The sequence below is a fragment of the Tripterygium wilfordii genome, chromosome 11, assembly GCF_013401445.1.
Source record: "Tripterygium wilfordii isolate XIE 37 chromosome 11, ASM1340144v1, whole genome shotgun sequence".
NCBI classification, from domain to species: Eukaryota; Viridiplantae; Streptophyta; class Magnoliopsida; order Celastrales; family Celastraceae; genus Tripterygium; species Tripterygium wilfordii.
In genome coordinates, this window is record NC_052242.1 from 12,107,277 (window position 1) to 12,130,508 (window position 23,232).

At 37.3% G+C, this 23,232-nt stretch overlaps 5 protein-coding genes across 5 annotated transcripts; 3 read left to right on the forward strand and 2 right to left on the reverse strand.

Moving 5' to 3' along the window:
- The first annotated feature begins 4,100 nt into the window (after window positions 1–4,100).
- Window positions 4,101–6,320, forward strand: LOC120008510 (SUMO-conjugating enzyme SCE1-like). The gene is made up of 5 exons (XM_038858857.1): window positions 4,101–4,271; window positions 4,405–4,488; window positions 5,559–5,711; window positions 5,821–5,934; window positions 6,036–6,320. Exons 1-5 carry the CDS (start codon window positions 4,203–4,205, stop codon window positions 6,096–6,098), a joined length of 483 nt encoding a protein of 160 aa, XP_038714785.1. The 5' UTR covers window positions 4,101–4,202; the 3' UTR covers window positions 6,099–6,320.
- Window positions 6,321–6,602: 282 nt separating this feature from the next.
- Window positions 6,603–9,439, reverse strand: LOC120008509 (UDP-glucose flavonoid 3-O-glucosyltransferase 7-like). The gene has a single exon (XM_038858856.1). The coding sequence runs from the start codon at window positions 8,779–8,781 to the stop codon at window positions 7,294–7,296; it is 1,488 nt and encodes a 495-aa protein (XP_038714784.1). The 5' UTR covers window positions 8,782–9,439; the 3' UTR covers window positions 6,603–7,293.
- A 404-nt stretch (window positions 9,440–9,843) lies between these two features.
- On the reverse strand, window positions 9,844–12,194 carry LOC120008871. Its single transcript, XM_038859237.1, has 2 exons — window positions 11,051–12,194; window positions 9,844–10,620 (listed from the first exon to the last, which is right to left on the reverse strand). Exons 1-2 carry the CDS (start codon window positions 12,006–12,008, stop codon window positions 10,127–10,129), a joined length of 1,452 nt encoding a protein of 483 aa, XP_038715165.1. The 5' UTR covers window positions 12,009–12,194; the 3' UTR covers window positions 9,844–10,126.
- Window positions 12,195–15,395: 3,201 nt separating this feature from the next.
- Window positions 15,396–17,165, forward strand: LOC120009602. Its single transcript, XM_038860255.1, has one exon. The coding sequence runs from the start codon at window positions 15,547–15,549 to the stop codon at window positions 16,795–16,797; it is 1,251 nt and encodes a 416-aa protein (XP_038716183.1). The 5' UTR covers window positions 15,396–15,546; the 3' UTR covers window positions 16,798–17,165.
- Window positions 17,166–22,196: 5,031 nt separating this feature from the next.
- LOC120009603 (ethylene-responsive transcription factor ERF011-like) lies at window positions 22,197–23,232 on the forward strand. Its single transcript, XM_038860256.1, has 2 exons — window positions 22,197–22,352; window positions 22,467–23,232. The coding sequence occupies exon 2, from the start codon at window positions 22,482–22,484 to the stop codon at window positions 22,950–22,952; it is 471 nt and encodes a 156-aa protein (XP_038716184.1). The 5' UTR covers window positions 22,197–22,352; window positions 22,467–22,481; the 3' UTR covers window positions 22,953–23,232.

Sequence of the window (23,232 nt, forward strand, 5' to 3'; positions counted from 1 at the left end):
ATCTTTTTGGGTCAAATTAAATTCACTTGAGACATTCTAAGTTGTTGAGGTGAATTTTCAATCCAGATGATTGAATTTGTCCGATCTAGATTAAATCAAGTTTAAACATAAGTTATATGTTTTAAATCTGGGTATAAACATAAAAATTTTGTCAGATTTAAAATCGGGTTTGAGTGTAAACACAAAAAAAATTTCCGATTTAGTTATTCATACCCTAACCTGGATTAAGTTATTATCCGATCTACTTCTTTGGATTTAAATCAATCCGAATATGGTCAATTATGTACATCCAAAATTCAATATGGGTTAGAGTCCTGACATATCAATATTTCGTAAAAACGTCATGTTGTCCGACTTGTGACTAATTTTTTGCCACCCCTAGTAATGCTACCGCCTTTGTGGTCACATCCTCGACTTTGTCCCGGCCAATTCATCTTGTCATCATGTAATAAATTTTCTTGCATGCGAATATGAAGACTCTCGTTTAAGCCAATATCTAATGTGTAAAGGATAAACTTCTAAGATGTTCTCAGTTCAAAAAGAGAGAGAGAAATGAAGTTATACTGGTTATGTCGTGTTGATAGTTAAGAGGGCGTGAAGAAAGAGTGTTGGAAGTAGATGAACAAGAACAATCAGATAAGACTGAAACCAGGGCACACAGTTGTATTTTTTCCTCCTTCGGGAGGGTCCACTTGATTTCGTACAATCAAATCTTGGGGCTGCATATTCGTTTACATTAGGGTTGGTTAAAACTTCAAGATCCTTTCACTATATTTTTGTTCTTTGTTTCCTTTTATGTTTTTTTTCCCCCTCTCTATTTTGGCCAAGCCTTTGTGGTTCAAAATCACATCATGTGATCATATTGCCAAAATTAATCATGGCGATGTAAACTTGAGATCTATAAACAATGCTAAAAATGAGGTATATTTACTATAGCTTGAAAAGAATTCCCCCACCTTATTACCATATTACATACGCATCATTTCATAATGTATGTATGTATCCCAATTCTTGTAAAGATAATTAGTGACAATTTTAAGTCCTTTAATGGATGGGTTTGTGTTCATGTCTTTCTCTTATAATAAATCCAATCATTTTATATATAAAAAAAAAACGATTGACAAATTGTACAACCTAACAGATAAAATCAACAGTATAAAATCACTTAGAGTGTGTAAACTTAATACTTTGTTAATCACAATTTTATAAGTGAATGATAATTTAGGTTATTCATTAAATATTTGACGTAAACTTATAGAACATGGATGTAAATTTGTAGAGTTAAATATGTGATGTAAATAAAATTTATCCTTAGCAAAAATTGAAGAGGAAGATATACAGAAAAGAAAATTAAAGAAATAGTGGATTGTTGTTTCCTTGCATCGGTGATGTTGTTTTGTTGTTGGTGTGGTAGACTGCAAGTCAAGCAAACTTGCTCAGACACCATTTCTATCAATCTCCCATCCCAAACATCTTCAATCACAAGGAAAGAATGTGAAAAAGCTGCAAAGAAGCAAGTGAATGGACAAGTTTCTTTTTCTTGACCTAACTCTTCCTTCATTGGACTTTTCCCAATTCGACCGTTAACGTGGACGCAGACCAAACACCAACAATACATATGTATAAAGGACCCCCCCCCACTTGACTTACATAATACTAAGCAATGCTGCTGCATTGCTATTTGCTAGCTAGTCTCTCTCCTCTACTTTGCTCCTTTTGATGCCATCTTACCGACCTTAAGACGACTCTCTTATGGTAATCAATGGCCGACTTAATTTTTCTGCCAATGGACCTCAAATTAATTGTCTTGTCTGTTATGTTTTCATATTGTGTATATCAAACTGTTGGAAATTTAGAACATCAAACTACAAATATATTATGATTTATGAATCTAATTTTGTTGGAGATATTTGTGATTTGTTGATTAATAAGACAAACTCCTTTCAACTTTCCAATTGGGAAAAGGAGCCGTAACTAGTATTAGAACTAATTGATAAATTATGGGAGAATTTCTCATCACAATAGGTTTACACCAAGGGTTGGAACTAAATCCGGTCTTATTTGTTATAGTGATTAATAAACTCACGTGACATATCCAGGGTGTGGCATCTTAGTGCAAGTTGTTTGCAGATGATATAGTTTTAGTGGATGAGATAATATTGAGAGTTAATTCAAAACTCAAGATGTGGAGACGAATCTTAGAGTTTAAAAGATTTAAATAAGTAGGATTAAAAGAAAATATATAAAATGTAAGTTTAGTTAGTGCATATAATGGAACGAATAAACGATTGAATTAGATGAGATAGAAGTAACAAAAAGTAAGGTTTTAAAATATCTCGACTCGATTTTTGAAGTTGGACTGAGACATTAGTGAATATAGGATTAAAAATTGATGGATGAAGTAGATGAGCGTATCCGGAGTTTTATTCGACCGAATGATTCCTTACGTTTGAAGGAAAAATTATATAGGTCAGCTATACGTCCCGTGATAATGTATTCTCAATGTTAAGCTATTAAGAGACAACATATCCAAAAAAATTTATGTACGAGCTAGAAATGTAAATAATTTGTTGGATGTGTGGCCACACAAGAGAGTATATGATAAAAATGAGATCATTAGGTCTAATTTAGGAGTAGCACCAATTGAATATAAGTTGTGAAAAAATCGTTTAAGCATGTATAGTGTAGAGATAGTGGTGCGGCGATGAAAAGAATTGAAAGAATTTATATCGAAGAAAGCATGAAACGAAGACCAAGACCTAAAAGGACATGACTTGAAGTGGTAATTAAGAAATGATATGGATTCAATAGTACTTGATGAAAATATAACTTTAAATAGAAATGAATAGCGGAAACGAATACACGTGATGGATTTCCTTTGATTTTCTCAGATTCATGTAGCCGATTACAAACTTTTTGAATGAACGCTCGAATGATAATGATGATCATATATAATGTTTGAAGGTTTGGCCCAACTATTATCTCAATCCCGGACAATCCCTAGTCCCACATACCCCCATTCATTACACAATGCTGGGTAATTTCCATGCCCAAAGATACTTAAATAGTAAGCCCAAGCATATTATTTTTGAGAAAAATTAACCATATATTACAACCAATTGAGCAGCTTTTTCTGCTATAAAACTTTAGAGATGAACTAACAAGTTGGGCAGCTCTTATTTCTTTCTTTAATTTATTCCCTCCCCACTACCACACACACCTTTGACCTCAGCTTTTACCCTTTGCATGCTTTCTATCTCTACCACCCCATGTGTGGAGCTTCACCCTCTCACATGACTCCACATTCTTTACATGACAGACATGCATCAATTATTATTCCTAATCCTCACTTTTCATCCAAGATCACTGCTTTCTGTCCCCTCTCATTCTCCTCAATTCTTTCCAAATTATTAACACCATTATTAAACCTATAGCTTTTGACTTATCTTAATCAGTGCACCTTTCTTTTAAGTACTTATGTTGATAAATTAATATTTAAGAGAATAATTATATCTCTAAGGTTTCATTGGAGGATATATGGTTGATTATCCTAGACATAATTATCACTGGTGGCCCTCATTGCAATCCAAAAATTGGGCCCTTTTGTTGGGCTCCAACCTTAAAAAAGATGTCAGTATTGTAGCTAGAGACAGGACATGTGCAACACTTGCAAGTGTTCATGATTCGCCCTGACTCATTGCGTCAAAGACTCAAGATGGGTTTTTTAGTGCTTCCCTCCAGCTATGTCTTGCTTTATTGTTTTTCCATTCATCAGTTAAATCAACTCTTTTTTTTTTTCTTTTTTATACATTGGATAGAGAGGGGATCGTACCCTAAAACTAATATTTGTTGGTGATGGATACTATTACTATGGCTCGCTCCTGCCACTGCCACCATTAGACTTATAATATGGGCCTGTCGAATGAAACTTGGGCTTATGGGCCTACAACTATTGAATCGCAAGTCAGGCACAATCTAAAACTCGGGTTGGGTTGGCCGGCCATATGGGCCTCGTTTATTACTATTGCACACGTGTGGGGGAGATTGGCCAATTAAAGAAAGGATTGGGATGAATAATGAATTAGCGAGTATTGTCAAGTTGCGTAAGCGTCACTTAATAGAAGAAAAATCAAACTCCTCCCCTGCCAATCAAGAGCTTCTGAACAGAGAGAGGGAGAGAGAAGAATCATTGGATCAACGTCATGTCGGGCGGGATCGCGCGTGGTCGTCTAGCAGAGGAGCGAAAATCATGGCGTAAAAACCATCCCCATGTATGGCTGCTCCCTCCTTAATTTCTTTTGTTTTTTCTTTGAACTTCAAAATTCCTCTTTTACCCCTGAACTACTTTATTCTGTGTTCTGATTTCTCCCTATATTGTGTGCCTCCGTGTCTCTTCATGTTCAGGGTTTTGTGGCGAAGCCAGAGTCTGTGCAGGATGGGTCCGTGAATTTGATGGTCTGGCAGTGCATTATCCCTGGCAAGACCGGGGTCAGTCTTTCTATTCCCTTTCGTTTTGCTTTTGAATAATATTCTGTGAAAACCGTATGAGAAGATTGAAATTGCTGTCTTCGTGATTTTGAAATTATTTTCTATTGATTTGGTATTAGGGTTTATTATATCTCATTCTTGCCATTTCTAAATAATCTTTAGCCGTGTCTTTTGATTGATATCTTTTGTGTGTGAGTTTTGCATTAGCAGTATAATTAACGAAAAGGCACGAGGTTTATTATGTGTTTGTGATTGTGATTGCAAATAGGTGAAGAATTTGCTTTCTTTCATCCGGAATATGAGCTTAGCCATGTAGGATGATTGTGAGCCCCTCAAATTTGCTTTAAATTAGTAGTCAGTCTGTTGTCAATACCAAAGAGCAGTAATATGCTTGCAAAAGAAGCAACTTAGAATGACAAGAATAAGGAACAAAGAAATGAGACGACAAACAATGAAGGGAAAGAATTCTGAGGAACGAGAAAGTAGAGAAGAGGTGATCAATGAGAAAAGGTAACAAGGGCATGGAAATTTCGGTATACAATCTATTCTCCTTAATTCCCAGTCCCAGAAAATCGTTTCTTTGCCAAAAAGTGATGATCTTAGTATGGGAATAAAACAGAAAATATTACAACATTCCTTTTTTTTAACAAAAAGAGTGTAATGATAATAAAATCTTAAATATAAAGTACGTGTTTGCATGCAGCACCTATAATACATGATTATGATTATGCTCAATTGTCTTCCCTAAATACATGCAATGAACAAATATATCAACGATTGGGGATAAGATATGAAATTGTTTATCTAATTTCTCTCTTTATAGTGCTATCATAGAAATGAATGACGTAAACAAATACACCTAGTGGATTTCCATTGATATTCTCGTAGACTCATGTAGCCGACCCCAAACTTTTGGGATAAAATGCTCAGATGATGATGATGTTATTAATATTTTCTTTATCTATTGTCAGTCTTAATCTTACTGTCTTTTTTCTTTAAAAAAAAAAAACTTTTTGTATGGTGGATCATTGAAATGCGCATTAAAAGGTATTAGTCTTCTTAATCTGCAGACTGACTGGGAGGGAGGCTTCTATCCACTTACTGTCCTTTTTAGTGAAGACTATCCGAGCAAACCCCCGAAGTGCAAGTTTCCGCAGGGATTTTTTCACCCTAATGTCTACCCTTCTGGAACTGTGTGCTTATCAATTCTTAATGAGGACAGTGTAAGCTGTTGAACAACTCTTTCATGTAGTAGCAATAAATAACATTGTGTTTGCCTTCAATTGGGTCAACCGAATTTGCAGCCTTATTACTCAAATTTTTTTTATATAGGGATGGAGGCCAGCTATAACTGTTAAGCAAATCTTGGTGGGCATTCAAGATTTGCTTGATCAGCCAAATCCTGCTGATCCTGCACAAACTGATGGGTATCAACTCTTCATACAGGTTTTTGTACACCCCTTGGCTCATAAATTTTTTATTTTTCTAATGTTTGTTTTTGAGTAGTCGAAGTCTTAGTTAAGCTGTATGACTCTTGACATTGGCAGGATCGTGATGAGTACAAGAGAAGGGTACGACAACAGTCTAAGCAATATCCACCTGTTATCTAATTTGCTTGCTTCAACACGTGATTATATCATTTTGTTAGTTTCCTTGGTCTTGCAACGTATTACCTTAACTTAATACAAATTATACAATATTGAAGATAACTAAGTTTGATGCAATTTCAGTAGTAGCTGATGTTAGTACTACTACTACCTGTTTTGTCTTGATTTCTCTAAGAATTTGTTGACTCAATAACTTTTCAATAGATAAGTTATGCTTGGTGTTTATTAAGATGAAGTTACTTAATGAAACATCAGTAAAATGTTATTTGGTTGGTATTGTGCTGACACTAGCTGATGAAAGTTAATTTTTTTCTGAACGTTGGTTCATGCATGCAAGTTGCATATTAGTGGCTGCAGGGTTTTATGTAGTTTTTTATGGTGCAGGTTGTTAAATGTTAGTGGATATAATCAACTGGAAGAACTTGCAGTCTATGTTAAAAAGCACAAGTAGGTTGAAATGTGATGTGAATGTTTTTGAACCGTAGATAATGACATGCTAACATAGCTAAGCAACATAAGACTTTGGATGAGGAAATAAGGTCTGAATGTGCTAAAGGGTGTTTTAGTTGATATTTTGCGTTAACTTCTTGGAGGAGAAACTTTGAATGCATTTACTTCAATCATCCAGTATATAGCTATTTGGATAATAATTTCGTCAAAGATATCCTACTGGCATCATTTGCTGGTAGAATTGCTGTTATAGATGATTCATTGCATCTTGAGTTCTTGACATGATTCATTGCATTAACCTATGCATAATTTTGGTGGACGTCATAAAAACATATGGTAATAGGTGAAAGAATTGTTTGCATTCGGCTTGTCTCTTGGCTACATTGGGATAAATTTTATGGTGATATGTTATCAGTAGGTTTATGCACGCATGTAGACCAAATTAAAGCTGTTGTATGCATACCACCTGAATGTTTGACTAGGGAAGTTCAAAATCGGTGGATGAGTGCATGTGGCTTTAGGCATGGTTTAAGTTGTTCTATAGCAGATCTAGACTGTTTATAGGCTTGGTAGTTGGCTGTCTAGGAAAAAGACTTTGGTTTTCTTTGTTGTTTTTTGGTTGTAAAATGATTATATGTCTACATAGCAAGAGCAGGCAATCACCCTAAATTTTCGCAAGTAAATCGTACAAAATAAATAGTTGGACAGAGGCTATTATTCACATTTTGATTATTATTATTATTTTGCATTATCCTTTTGGCTTGTGTGCTCTAATCTCCTCGATCAGAGATTTCATGTCATTGTAAGAGGAGCCACACTCTTCTATGGCTTTATGCGCCGTCTTGTCTAGTTGACTTGCTCTTTTTCTCATCTCTGTTGGTTCATCACCAGCACCCATCACTGCAGTCACTGCCCTTGTGATCTTTTCTCTGCTTATCAAAGGTGATTCCCCTGTTGCCCAGAGTCTCCAAGTCTCATTCCCAACTGGCACTCCGACTTTCAGTACCTGTGTTACCAGTTTCTCATTGTTGAATTGTTCAGCGAATATCGGCCACGTGATCATTGGCACACCGGCGCATAATCCTTCAAGAATGGAGTTCCAGCCACAATGCGTCAAGAACCCGCCAATTGCTGGATGCTCGAGTATTAGCACCTGTGGTGCCCATCCCCTCAAAATCAATCCTCTGCCACTTTCAAATATTCTGTCCTCAAAAGCTTCAGGTAACCATGATTCTTGCTGCTGGTCCTTTTCATCTTCTCTTGCTAGTAGTTTTCCCACCACCCAAACAAAAAAGTGGCCCGAGTCTTCTAGTGCTGAAGCTATTTCTGTTATTTGAGTCTTGCTGAATCTAACTAGACTTCCAAAGCAGATATATAGAACTGAGTTTGGGTTCTTGGAATCGAGCCAATTTAGGCATCTATTTCTGGAAACACACGACTTGTCTCCTCTTTCAGCTTTATCATCGTCATCTTTGTTGAACAATGATATAGGACCTATATGCCATGCCTTCATTCCAGTAACTTTCATGAAATGATCAGCATAAGCTGGCTCTAACTCATAAAAGCTGTTCATCAACACCCCAAAACTTTTCCTTTCAGCCTCCTTGATCTTATCAAACAAAGCAGAGAACTTGGTTTTTTCTTTAATGATGTCCGGCAGCTGTGATCTTGTAAGTGTTACTTGGTCTGGAAGATATGGAACAACAAACTCTTCATTATCTGATGTGTCTGATTTGAGATTGTTGTGAGGTTGGTAGCGCTCTAAGCTGTCTGTGACGCAGAGGTTGAAGAATCCACTGCCGCTGAAGGCAAGCCTTGGAATTCCAAGCTCAGCAGCTGCATCGGTAGTCCATGGGAAGAGATGATCGGAGACAATGCAGTCGGGTTGTCGACTGCGGAAAAGCTTCTCAATCTGGTATCGAAGCATGTCTATGCCATGGAAGAGTTTGATAGTCATTTCTGGAGTTGCAGTGGAAATCAAATTCTCACAGCCTTCAGGTAAGCCAGCGTCCTTAAAAGGGAAAGGTATGATTTCAAGTCTGATATTCCGACCAGCTTTGACATCTCTATCAATGGCATTTTGGAAGCGAATAGCGTTTGTTGTGGTGGTGATTATGGTGACTTCAACATCATTTGCAGCAAATAGCCTGGCAATGTCCACCATTGGTATCATATGTCCTGGTGCCATGTGAGGAAGGAACATGACATGGATTGTTTCATCATCTGTTGAAGCCATGGTAGAAGAGAAATGCAGAGCCTGTGCATGAGAAATTGAAAGTAAAATTCATGGAACAATCTTTCTTATAACCCACATAGTTAACAAGTTAGACAACTTGCAGTTCCTATAATTAGTTCAACTACGGTTAGGATAAAAACAATCTTCTTCGTATGGATAAACACTATCCATATTCTGAAAATCAGGGAATAGTAATAGGGGAGATTCATATGGCCTGGTTCCATAACATTTGCAGGTTTTTACTGAACAAATCTTTTTACTATTTAGGCAGAGGTAATTACAACCATGTGGGACTGGGACCCCAATATTTAATAAGAGTTTATTTGACTCCCACAATTATGGGTTAGGTTTCATATTTATATTCCACACGTTTCAAAAGTTTCATTTATGTCCCATAATTATAGGGAGGTTTCATTTATATATACTATAATTATGAGAGAGGTTACCTCTGACATAAATATTTATAAAAGTTTAACATTTGTGGATATGAATTTAGGGGTTCCGAATTTTTATTTTTTAAAAAACTAATGAATATATTTTGATTGAATTTACGAGTCTGAGTAAATGTATTTTTTTGGGCTTTGAAACTTCTTCCAAAATTATGGGACATAAATGAAACTTTTGAAATGTTTGAGCCATATATGAAACCTGGCCATAATTGTAGGACATCAAATGAAATTATTAAAAACAATCACATTAATAAGCCTAAGATATATTTGCTTACGTAAGCCATATTGTGCGCTGGCGTTCATTCCTTCACAACTACGTCAATTTTAGATTACATTAACAAAGTCAATATTGCATCTTATCATCTAATCTAATTTGAACAACACAAGACACCTCATATCCTAAAAATTTTGAGTTATCTAATAATATTGTCGTTAGCAATCTCAATTCACTCATATTAATAATAATAATATTGTCCGTTTATTGTTATTTGATTTCCATAAATATATCGGGTCTGCATGATTTTGTTCTTCCTATACTGTCTTACTACTTAGCCAAAGGAAAATACCTTATTGATAGAAAGCGAGTGAGACTTTGCTTACAGCAGACATCCCAAAAGGTCAACACACATGTCTTGAATGGATTTCAGTGTTTTATATATATACATGGATGAGAAATGTATATTTGGCAAGGTATAAATACATTGAGGGCCAGGCAATAAAAGAAATGTTCAAACAACAATAATGAATAATCCCCCAAAAGAAACTTTTGTATGTACCCTGTATTTGTATTCTTCACAAAGTTGTCTCTGTCTATGCATTTCATCAACCAAAAACCCACTGCAAATTCCAGAGATTCGTCCTCTCATTCTAAAGACCCAAAATGAATTCCATTGCTGTTATGAAGTGGTGTTAGGAGACCTTCCACTACTCTCCAACACAATTTCAAACAAATCAGCCTCAGATTCCTCATCAAAATCTACTTCTTTATTGACACCATTGTGGTTGTTGAGGCTACCTCTGGCCACGCTTCGATTAAGCCATTGAGAATCAATTCTTCCCATTGAGAAGAGTTCCTTGCTGTCTTCATACCCTAATGCAGGTGACTTCACTAGAGGACCAATGAAGCAAGGATTCGGGGTGCGTTGCGCGTTTGCTGGTGCATAGTTGAATGTACTTTGTCCCAAATTAACAAGAACCAGTATGTCTGCATTTGCTGCAAGAGTTGGATACAGGGGACTCCCAAACTCATCTGACTTGCAATGTATTACGTGCACCAGCTCCGAATCTACTGTGAAGAAAACTTTCTTTTGCTTAGGATCATATCCGCACCCAATTACCTTACCTGTTCTTCCCCACTCTGTCCTTACAGATTCAAACACAAGTTTCATTCCTGCAAGAGCGACAATCATGAGTGAATTTTGTTACTATGCACAGAGAGACTATTTCCCCGATTTGAAACCTGTAACACATATTACAAATGAAGCATGCGCACAAGACTCTCGCAATGGGCCACGTATTCCCTTGTCAAACATCTTAAATCATCATTGAGTAGAGATATATAATCCCTGATTCATTTATTTGGTCAACATGTTTATACCTACTACTGTTAGATACAGTGTAACTTGCCACTTTAGACAACAATGCTGGTTATTCTTTGTCTCATATTCATGGCCAAGTCATATGGTGGACCACTATAATCGTGGGTTGTCACCTTTACTTAAATCATGATTTTCACAGACCTGAAAAATTTGCTGATGCCAAACAAAAATTGTAACAGTAATTGACAAGAAAACAAGAGAGGAGGATAGAATTGAGTTTACCATCAAGAAAGACAGAACCAGTGGAGTTGAATCCAATTGATCCTGGATATGTTCCAGGGAGTTTGAGAGGCAAAGACCCACCTGCAGTGAGTCCAATTGACAGAACCACTGCTTCTTCTTTTCCATAATCATCTTTCACCGCAAACCTCATCTCTTCAATGTTGCTGATTCTATGACTGCTGCTGCTAACATGGACTAAAGAATCCGAATTTGTTTTCGGATTTTGATTAATCTGAATAAGTTTACTCCTCTCACTTTCCTTACTGTTGCTCCCCACTGAATCATTTTCTTCCCTGGGACTAAACAAAATTGTGATCTCAAAATATGCTTCTTGAGGGAAAGACAGATTCCCCAAAGGAGGTCCTGGTAGAGGCAGAGCAGTTCTGATGACAGAAGCAGCAGACATGGAAAGATTGCTTGGGTTTTTTCTCTTGAATCCTCCTGGATTTAGCCTTATTTTTTGCATAAAATCAGCTGATCCTTGACAAACTTCCCAACTAATCTCTGCTTCTGCTTCTCTGTTATAATCTCCAGCCGCACAAAAACCCAACAGCGACGATCGTGCGGACGGAGACGACACGTAGTGCCCTGTGAACCCAAATCTCGACCACCCATTCTCAACCGCATCTGTGATCATCGCCGGATGATCTGCCCAATTGAACAGAGGCTTCGATGAAACCCCTCGTCGAAACACATTGAAATTATTCCCTCTTTTGAATTTGGCGTCCGAATCAGGTCGATGAAGATTGGGACTCGGAATCCGACTCTCTTGGTGAACCTTCGCAACCCCATCTTGTATGCTCTGAATCTGATTATTATTAGTTGCAGGTCTCGTCGTGGTGACCTCTAAAGTTTTGTGCTTTTTGAAAAAAAACAATCGCCATATCAATACAATCAACAGAGTCGTAACAACCGCCACAGAACCTCCCGTCACCAGTAGATGCGGCCATCCAACCATGGCTTTGCTGAATTGGGTTGCTTTGCGTAATGAAAGAATGTCAACGGCGTTTCGATTCTTGTTGGAATAATAATGTTTTGAGAGAAACAGAGGAAGTAGAAGAAGGAGAGGATGAAGAGGACATGAGAGCGTTGACTGAGACTAGTTCAAGAAAGGCAGGAGGAGACGGACAAAATTAACAAAGTGGTGGCCATTTCGCATTTGACATTAATTTCTTTTTATAACCCATTTCCTGACATGAATTAATTAATTAACCAGACCCGACAGTCTTTGTTGACGCACTAATTTGATTTGATTTTTTTCTTTTTTGGTGATTTCAAGAGATTTTTTCAACTTCTAGAATGTCAAAAGACTTTTCATTGTTCCATTTTCTCAAAGGTTTGGCTTGTTTTGTTCTGTGAGTGGGATAAGACCGAGACTGTCAAAAGGGCAAAAAAAGAAACAAATCAAAGCAGATCAAGAACAACATTGAGTTGATGGTTGTTGCTGGTGTTTCTAGTTATTTGTCTGCTGACGGTTAATCACGTTGCTTTTATGTTGAAAAATAAGAATAGAGACTTATAGAACAGTTCGACACAAAAACGATATGGGGGTTGGAAATCTTGTCTTATTATATATAGGGTGTGTAGGACTCCAAAAAGGCTTACCTAGACAATGGATACATGCATGCATGAAGGGTACATCCCCTCTATTGACAATAATTCCTTCAAAATGTAAAATTGCGATAATAATTGGAATAATTTGAATTTAATATGAGATTGGGTTCGCACATCTTTGACTTGGACTCTTCTATTGTGTTATCCTATTATTAACGTTTGGGAAAATTTTGATTTATTTGCATTTGATTTTGACTTGATTTGAATTTGAGGTGGCTATGACTTGAGTTGGGTTTAATATCTTTTTGAAGGCGTTAACTTGGTTTAGTACCCTCAATACGTTTACTTAATTTGATACTTTTGAGGTGTTAGTGCCCTGGATATATTCACTTTATTTGATGCATTTGAGGTGTCAACTTGATCTGCGGGGCTTTTAATTTTATTTTGTGCATGAGAGGCCTTGATTTCATCCGCATACTTTTGATTTGATTTGGAGACCACCAACTTGATTTAAAAGATTGATGGAGACTTTTCGACACATTTGATTTAGGAGGCTGCAGAGACTGACTGTTTATTTGATCTAGGAAGTTGCAAAGAATTCTTGTTGATTTAATTTGGAGAATGTGGGACTTAACTTGGCCAAATGAAAGAACCTTGCTCAAAGAGGATTTCTTACTTCAGGCGCTCCTCCCCTGGTACTACTACTTGATGGCGGCTCCTCCTTGGAAATGACTCTTATTTGGCAGAAGCTCCCACTTGGCGACAACTTGCGCTTAGCAGGAGCTCTTCCTACTTTGTGGCGGCTACTCCTCGGGGGAGACTCCTCCTTCTTGGTGGCGGCAACTCCTACTTGGTGGTAGCTCCTCCTTCTTGGTGATTCCTCCTCCTTGCGGTGGCTCCTCCTCCTCCTTTGCTATCCTCCTTGGAGACTTTAAAATTTTGAGAGAAGTTATTTATGCCTCTCCATTCAATTATTTATATAAAACTTTTAGAGAGAAATACTAAAAAATGTTCGTAAGGAGACCTTCTTGGCAGGATTACCCCTTGGCGACAACGTCTCCTCCTACTTGGTGGCGGCTACTCCTTGGGGAGACATGCATTCTTGGTGGCGACAACTTCTTATTGGCGGTAGCTCCTTCTTATTGGCTATGTCTCCTCCTTTTTGGCGGCTCTACAAATTTGAAAAGTTATTTGTACTTTTTAGGGGGTCGAATCTGCAATCCAAGAATATTTAAGAGGGCAACCAACGATCTGTAAAATCAACAAAAGAATATGGTTAGAGGCCTTGAACACCAATGAGTGTCAGCTAAAGATCCTCCGACGATCACGACACTAACAATTGCGTGAATAACCTAGATGTCAACTAATAAAAATCAAGTGAAGATTGTGAATCGCAAGATAGCTAGAAAAGTGAGAGGCTCGAGAAAAGGAGAAGATCCCTTTGATTGTGAAGGGTCTTTGCTTTATGAATCTCCTCCAAATGGACACGTGTCCTTAGGTTAGTGGAAGTTTTTTGGTTCAGGGTTACCACTTTTAGTCGCTAGATGTTAGTCTCGAGATATGTCCCAATCCTGCCATCGATAGCTTTGGTTGGTGGATGGGACAATGTGAGGGTAGGCCCCGCGTGTCATCAGTAAAGTTTGATGCATCGAGAGATGTTTGGTGTAAAAGACATCTATTGTCTAGATAAGTACGGATTTGAATATCAAGGTTGTTTTTAAGGAGATACATGTAATTATATGGCTATTGGGTTTAAATTGAGCGTGTTGATGTTGGTTTATCTAGGAGGCTGTAAGTTTGATGTCGACGTTCTACATTTAATTGTGGATTGTAATTTTGTAAAGCACCCCTAATATTATTCTGTTGGTCAGGCATACTTTGGTGGAATTTAATATCTATCTATATATATATATATGATTTCTCGTCATATTTTTGTTTTCTTTCTTTTGTTTAAATTATTGAACAAACGAGAGGGATACCGAATGCCTTTGTCTCTCTTATTTTTTTTAGGTATTTTAGTCCAATAGAGAACTAATTAAGTAGTATTTGTTGTAAGTACCGGGGTCCAACTACAGTCGTCATGTCTACTAGGACCAACCAAACTTATATTATATTTTGTTTTTTTTAATATCATGAACCCCCACCTTTGTTGGTCACTCAATTTTTTATTATAATTTATTAATTAGCTATAATTAATTTGTTGCACCTGAATCATTTCATAAAAAAAATGTGGGTCAATATGGGATTTCATTATTCATAAATTCCATAGTAGTTGAGTGAAAGTTCATATCATAATTCTTAAGATAATTACCTTGATTTAAGGACAAAATTAATCATTAAACCTAAGGGAAAAATTGAAGACATTAATGTAAGTCAAAAGATAATTCAATATTTTACAAAGAATTCTTTTTAGAAAGATAAAATGGGAAACGGATAATGAAAAAAAAAGGCCAGCATTCAGAATTATAATTATTAATTACCCTGTAAAAAAATATAAAATAAAGGCTTTTTTTCCATGGCAAAAACATGTAAGTAAGAGCTCATTTTGTCTCACTCGTCCCAGACAGGGCTTACCACAAAGGAATGATTGCTTTTTTTCCTAGTCTTGCTCGAAAGATCTGACAGCGCCATTTGACGTTGAAATTACATCATAAATAAACACTCTTCTAATCCTAAAGCCCAATGGGCTCAAATACTTAGGCCCATGTAATTCTCCTTGAGGCTTGAACTTAGGTTCTAACTTCAGGCTCTTTATTATTATATAATGGGCCTTAAGTTGTGTCCATATTCATGGGCTGCAGTGACAACTGAGCCCACAATTGCCTACTAAAACGGAAAAACCCACAATGCTGTGACTGATCCACAATACATCTTATCGGAATCTCTCCCCTTCTCTTTGGGAATGAAAAATCAAGAGGGCAGCGAAACCCTCGAAAGGAGTCATGGGGACTCTCTGTGTCGCAGTAGACGCAATACCTGGAAAACCCATTTTTCCTCTGTCACTGAAGTCGCCGATTCAATTGTACAGGACCAACCTCCATTTCTCTCTGTCTCTGGATTTGTCCACGAGACTCGCTCTCACATTACAACCTGTAAAGCAGAACCTCACTGCACGGAGATGGCGTGTCCGAGGGAGCGCTGCGGACTACGATATAGACATGGTGAAGAACAGGGAGGGCGTCTACACTCCAAAAAAGAAAAAAGTTGTTGTCTTGTGGGACCTCGACAACAAACCCCCTCGTGGTCCGCCTTACCAGGCTGCAATGGCGCTTAAGAAAGTGGCGGAGAAATTCGGGGAAGTCGTTGACATGTCGGCCTACGCGAATCGCCACGCTTTCATTCATCTCCCGATGTGGGTCGTCGAGGAACGGCGCGAACGCAAACAGTTTGAAATTCTCGAGAGGAAAGGGCTGTTCACTCCGGCGGAGGCCTACGTGTGTAAGGTCTGTGGACGCAAATGTAAAACGAGTCTTGATTTGAAGAAACATTTCAAGCAACTTCACGAGCGAGAGCGGCAAAAGAAATTGAATAGAATGAGATCATTGAAGGGAAAGAAGAGACAGCGATACAAGGAGAGATTTATTAGTGGGAACGAAAAGTACAACGAAGCAGCGAGGGAATTGGTCACACCGAAAATGGGGTATGGTTTGGCGGCGGAGCTGAGGAGGGCAGGGGTTTATGTGAAGACGGTGGAGGATAAGCCACAGGCTGCGGATTGGGCAGTGAAGAGGCAGATGCAACATTCAATGACTAGAGGGATTGATTGGCTTATCTTGGTATCCGATGATTCAGATTTTTCTGACATGTTGAGGAAGGCGAGGGAGGAGAAATTGGGGACGGTGGTGGTGGGGGATTGGGACAGGGCGCTGGGGAGGCATGCGGATTTGTGGGTGCCCTGGGCAGGAGTTGAGAGCGGGGAGGTTACGGAGAAGGATTTGGTCCCTAAGAGTAGGGAGAGTAGACAGGAAGACTTTGAGAGGGATGATGAGTCGTTTTCTGTTACGTATTTTGATGATGGGAGAGATTTGAATAATTTAGTGAATGAGCTTGTGGCGGGTAGGTCTGAGTTTAATGGCACAAGGATTTCGGCATTTTCAGAGGGTGAAAAAGAAGAAGAAGAAGATGATGATGACCAGGACTATGTGTTTTGGGATAGTGAGGATGAGGAAGATGGTGGTTTTTTACTTTTGTAGATGTAGTTATAGTGATAAATGTCTGATTGATAATGTACTATCTGCAGTTGTGCACCATCCCATTCTTTTATGAAATTGGAATAGTTTGCAGATTGGACGGGGAGATTAAATTACAGAAGAGTTAGGGCCATGGTTCAATTTACAGCATAGATAGAAACCCACTTAAACACTCAGTTTAGCCCTTCTGGTCATTTGCTATATCAATATGATCAGAACCTGGTACGCCATGATGTGCAAATCTGCATCCTTACGCAGATTGCACTAATGTATGGTGCTTGATGCCCTCGTTCCTGCAAACGGTACATTTCTGCTCCAGATGATTTACTTAAATTTTGATTTTGTTGAGTAGATTTGCAACATATGGATTAGTTATACTGCGTTTATCTGATGTCCCATGCCAAGTGTCTAAGAGAGATTCAGCACTTGCATCGATCTCAGCAGTTGGCACTGCATAGCTAGATATTAGTTTCAATTATAATTATTTAGACTGCTTGTATAGATATGATCGAATGCTTTGTTGGCAAATTATTTGATATGTATGCTCTCTAAATCATCTTTCATTGTCGCTGAGCTTCGAATGTTCTAATCTCTAAACTATTTCGATGCACAATAACTCTGATGGCTCTTTCCCGAGGCTATGCTACGTTGAAAACTGGAAAAATGATGAGACTGTAACCACGTAAATGATTGAGGATGTAAGGTGGTAAAGAAAAAAGAAAAAAATAATATTGTGTGTGAACAAAGTAAAAAGATATTGACCTGATGAAGCAAGTGATTATTCGTTTACGTTTGACATAAGCGAAATGGTCATAACTTTAGGTTTGAAAATTTTGATTAGGCAGAGTATTGCTTACGCTGGTTAGAGTTATTACTGGATTTCCGTGACCATGTTTAGGAAAATGTGTTCAGTAGGTCTATACTTGATGTAGTTTTTTATTGAGGGATTAGTGCAGGAAGTTTTTAAATTAATGAGCAGGATAAATTGACGCCTTGATGGTATGGGTGATGGATTTTGTGTAGGAGGAGTTGAACACGTCGGACTGAGCTAACCAATCAGGAAACAAGAAACTTCATTCCTTGTCCTAGAAATTTTTGTTCACCAAGTTTCGAATTGGGCATTCTTGCCTATGAAGTTTTCCCAAGAGAAGAGTATTGTCCAATAAACTCTACTCTTATAAATTGGAGAAAGACACCATAGGTAAAGGATTCTGAAACATTGGCTAATCTGTCTCAACAAAAAGAATTTTCACTCGACTCTCCTATAACCTAACCTAAGTTTCAGTAAGTTTCAGAGTGGCTTTGGCCAATCAGGGGCCATGGAATTCAACACTTTTATTTGTCTTGCAGGTTCCCAAAGCTTTCCAACCACCACGCAGCTGATTAACCTGCGCTGGCAACCTTTTTGAGCGATTTAAAATTTTATTGTTTGCATTATTGTATATTTTCCAAGCATGAGAAGAATCATCAGAATTAGGCAGGTTCCTTGTTTCTTATTCTACTAATCTGTTCTTGGGTGATCCTCTATCAAAGCTTGAAGCAGACATGAACACTGCATTTTCTTTGATGTATTTACTAGAACTTAGCACTTATTGTGTGTCTTGGTCCTTCTAGCTGCCAGCAAAAATTCCGTGAATGTTCTGTCACGTGGTTGTGGTGCCAAAAGAAGCTTTTTTCCCCCATAAACTTATGCAGTCAAAACAGTATGTAAGTTGCATTTGTATTTTTCATCAAAGATTAAAGTTTAGTGACTGTTTCTACTATTTGATCTGCATGGCTGATAGCCTTCCAGTTCCAGGCCAAGGCTGAAGGTCTGGAATATGCACAGAGAGAATGAGAGTAGATAAACATATTTAAGTCATAAATATCCTACTCTTGCAGTGGTGAGGAGCGAAGGTGATCTGAGTACATATGCACCAACTCTTTTCCTTAGACGTGCTGTTCGAAAATAGGTAAGCTATGCTTCTGGACTTGTATGCATTACTTGTCTCAAGAATAATATGAAAGTATGTATCTGATTATCCTCAGTATATTGGGACGATTTTCCTTTTCTTCTGAAGTATTGGGATCATATATTACTCTTGAATCATAGTGAACAAACTATGTTTTCGCCTCTAATTCGTCATATTTATTTCAACATCCTTGCCTTCCCCAGTTCACTGATTGTTGTCTAGATCAGATTCTGGAGCCCCATATGCGCTTTAGCTTTGTGAAAAGCTTATTTCTTTATATGTTTGTTTTCAAGCTTAATGTCTTTTACTTAGAAGTTAGTACTATGATGTAGAACCGAAGTGTGGCAAAGACCTTGTAATTAGTGGTGGTTGGTGTTGGAGTATTAAACTATTAATGAAGTCTGTGAATGATTATCCGAAAATTATTAGTTGAAGCAACATGGTTCCAGCAATTTCACCTCCCGTGCTGCATCAATCTCTTAGTGCTGCATCGATATCTCTGTTCTTGCAATTCTAGCATTTTCACTTCCCATGTCACATTGGTTACACGTTAAAAGTAGCACAAACTTGCAGCTTCACAAGCAGTAGGGAGAAGAGACACCGAGAGGAGGGGAAAAAAAATCCAAATCCTCTTTTTCCCAGCCACATAAAAGATTCAAATTAATAGGACAAAATCAGTTCTTGGATGCAGTACAAAGTCAACACTTTTGGGATCAATTTCGCATTCACTTAATATTGATTTTTGTAATGTAAATGTATTACACTTATTTACACTCGGAGATGTACGTGCTCAATACCGAACCCGTCTCAAAAGACTTGCATAAACTCATCTACACTATGAGATGTACATGCTCAACCCTAAACCCGTCTCAAAAGACTTGGGGATCCCACATTTAATTTTGTCCAAAGTAATCCCATTACAAATCAATATACAATACGTATCTCATTATTACCAATTTACCATATACTTTATCGCCTACAGAGTAAGGGCGTTCCTAAGGGCTGGCGAGATTGACGGTCATCTAGGGCTCCCAAATTCTCAGGGTCCCATATTTTTGAAAAAAAATAAAGTTATTAATAGTATAGTAGTCATAAGAAATGTTAAATGAGTAAGCTATGTTATCTCTTGAAAGTGATTTGGTAGAAAAAAATTGATTACACCAATATAATTAATGATTTTGCATCTAAAAAAGCTACAAAGATGTCACATTTATGGTGCGTTTGGTACAAGGGTAATGTGGTGTAATAGTTACAAGGGTAATTAAATTTTAAGTTTACTTGTGTTTGTTATGTCAGTATAACTTTTACTCCTGTAATAAATTTTAGTAATTGAGCTTATTTTTTACACATAAAGTTTACTAGTGGGGGGACCTGGGTAATAAAAAGTAATGAGAAGTTTTACTCCAACATATTACCCCTTTAAAGAAAAAATTTTAAAAGCCTATAAGTTATATATACACATATATATTATATATTATATATATATGTATATGTATATTATATACACATATATATTATATATTATATATATATGTATATATATTATATATATACGTATATATTATATATTATATATATATGTATATATATATATACACACTCACATATGCACTGTCTGTGTGTATATACACACATATATATATATACACACACACATATACATACACACACAGAGATATATATACACACACATATGCACTGTCTGTGTATATATATACTTATATACATATATATATACACACATATACATACACACATATATATATATGCACTATCATGATGTATATATATACATATATATATATACATATGCACTTTCTGTGTATATATATACATATATATATACATATATATATATAATACACATACATATATACATATACACAGATAGTGCATGCATTGTCTGTGTATGTGTGTGTATTATATATATACATACATATTTTATATATATATATATAAATATAAATATATACATATTATATATATATAAAAATAAATAATGTCGGGCTTGGGTCAGGCTCGGGCTGAGCCAAAATTGGCCTGAGGTGTCTGGCTTCGGGTTGGGCCGACCCAAAAAATGGAGCCCATGCCAGCCCAAGGGGTCGGGCAGGGCCGAGCTCGGACCTAGGCCCGCGGGCTAAATGATGACCCCTACTCTTGTGTTACGTCTTTGTCATGGATTTGAATGTTATGAGATTATTTTGTTGAAATTGTTAACAATTGTTATTATATATATATATATGTCTGGCTGTGTGTGTATATATATGCATATGTATCTATATTTTTAAAATTTTGGTACATGATAGTCGTAACAATAAAAAACATAATCTCACTTTTTTCTAGTTTGGTTCATTACAATAATAACAAACAAGGGTAATGGTATTACACCAGTAATGTATAATCGTAACAAACAAGAGTAATGAATACTTGGGTAAATTTTACCCTTCTTTACCAAACAATGGTAACACTTATTCTCCATAATTATTATTACCCTTGTAACATTTACATGGATAACAAATTATACCCCCAAATTCTTACCCTCATACCAAACGTACCCTTAAAGTAATATATACATAACTCGAAGACTCGGGTACGCCACTGTTACAGAGCCTCCAAGTTGGACAATTTTGCCAACAAAGAGAGTGTATATATAACTGTATAAGATCACACTGGACTCTGGCTTTGTTCATTTGGTGAGATCCACGTAATATGGATTCATTCGATTCTACAACCAGAAAGGACAAATAGCCAACAAAAAACATTATCAAAGTACAGGTGGTCTTAGTATGCTAATCAATCATCCACAAAAACTGTTGTCTCACCGCATACCTCTTATCAACTGCTACTACAAAGTACACCCCCCAATCAGATCCTGTGATGAACAACACTTATTTCTCAAAATCTGCGGTAATTAACTAAAACTATTCAAAAACACTAGGACGATTAAGATGGATGGACACCATCCCACCAAGACTCCTTTTTTCATTTTTCTTTGAACCAAACAGGAACTAATTCTCCATATTTTGATACTTATCAAGCATTGCTTGGATGGAATGTCGCTCTCAACCTCCATTCATCAACCACCGACCTACTCTCTCTCTCTCTCTCTATCAATTCACTCCACTTTGCCGCAACTCCAACATCAAAATTGGCATCATCTCATCTTCTAGTTTGACAAAAACCCCATAAATATAAATCAATTAAAGGCCAAGCATAGCAAAATTCAGTGGTGACTTCACTTTCACACTAAACATATATATATAGTTTGCGTGCTGGAGGCGCAACTATATATCTATATCTATATCTATATATGTATATATACACGTCGGCAGCTCACATATGTCCACAAAATCGCTACGTGGATTCAAAGCATGCTTGCATTTCAGATTATGTGGATGTGCACATAACTCCCTAACAAAAAAGAAAACCAGATATACTCATCAAACAAAAGTATCAACTATGTGTATAATATATATATATATATATATGAACAGAACATAAATAAAAATGTTTGGGAGGTGATGGATTGTGTCGGCCAGTTTTGAATTTATCTTCCAAGAGATGATCAACGTGGCGGCCGTGCTCAGACGACAGACTAGCAGCCAAGTAGGAACATAAATCATCTCTCTCTTCCATTTCTTTATTCAATTCATTATATATATATACACACACCAGTCCATGATTTAGAATCCATTTTTCGTGGTTTCTTCATGTTTCCAGAGAAGATAACAGGGGATGAAACAGAGGGAGACGGGGCGAGTCTGTGAAGCCATGGAAGCTGGAGAGTGCTGTTCGACTTCAACGAGTGCAGCAGAGAAGCGAAAGGGGAGGAATTACGACAAACCCTACAGAGGAATAAGGATGAGGAAGTGGGGCAAGTGGGTTGCGGAGATTAGGGAGCCCAATAAGCGGTCGAGGATTTGGCTCGGCTCTTACTCCTCCCCTGTAGCCGCCGCGAGAGCCTACGACACAGCCGTCTTTTACCTCCGGGGGCCATCGGCTCGGCTTAATTTCCCCGACTTAGTCTTCCAAGAAGACGAGCTTCACGACATGTCCGCCGCTTCAATACGCAAGCGAGCCACCGAAGTTGGGGCCAAAGTGGACGCTCTACAAAACATCCAATCATCAGAGCCTGAATCGAGTCGGGTCAACAAGAAACCCGATTTGAATCAGTACCCAAACCCAGAAAATTCCGATGAAGATTGATCACACACATGATCATCATCATCATCATACCCTGCCTAGCAACTGTTAATAATCCTCTCTTTTCTTTTTCTTTTTTTCTTTCTCTATAGACTTATAGTAATATTTTTATTTTCATAATTGAAAAATACATCTTTGTTTCTGGGTATGTGAAATTAAGGAATCAAAATCAAAGAGTTCCGAAGCATGTTTTGGCGATGAATATGATCATCGGTTTCTGGTCTAGTTTGTAACAGTATTAACAGATAGTGATGATGAAAGGTTTTGATTAGTTAGTCAATAA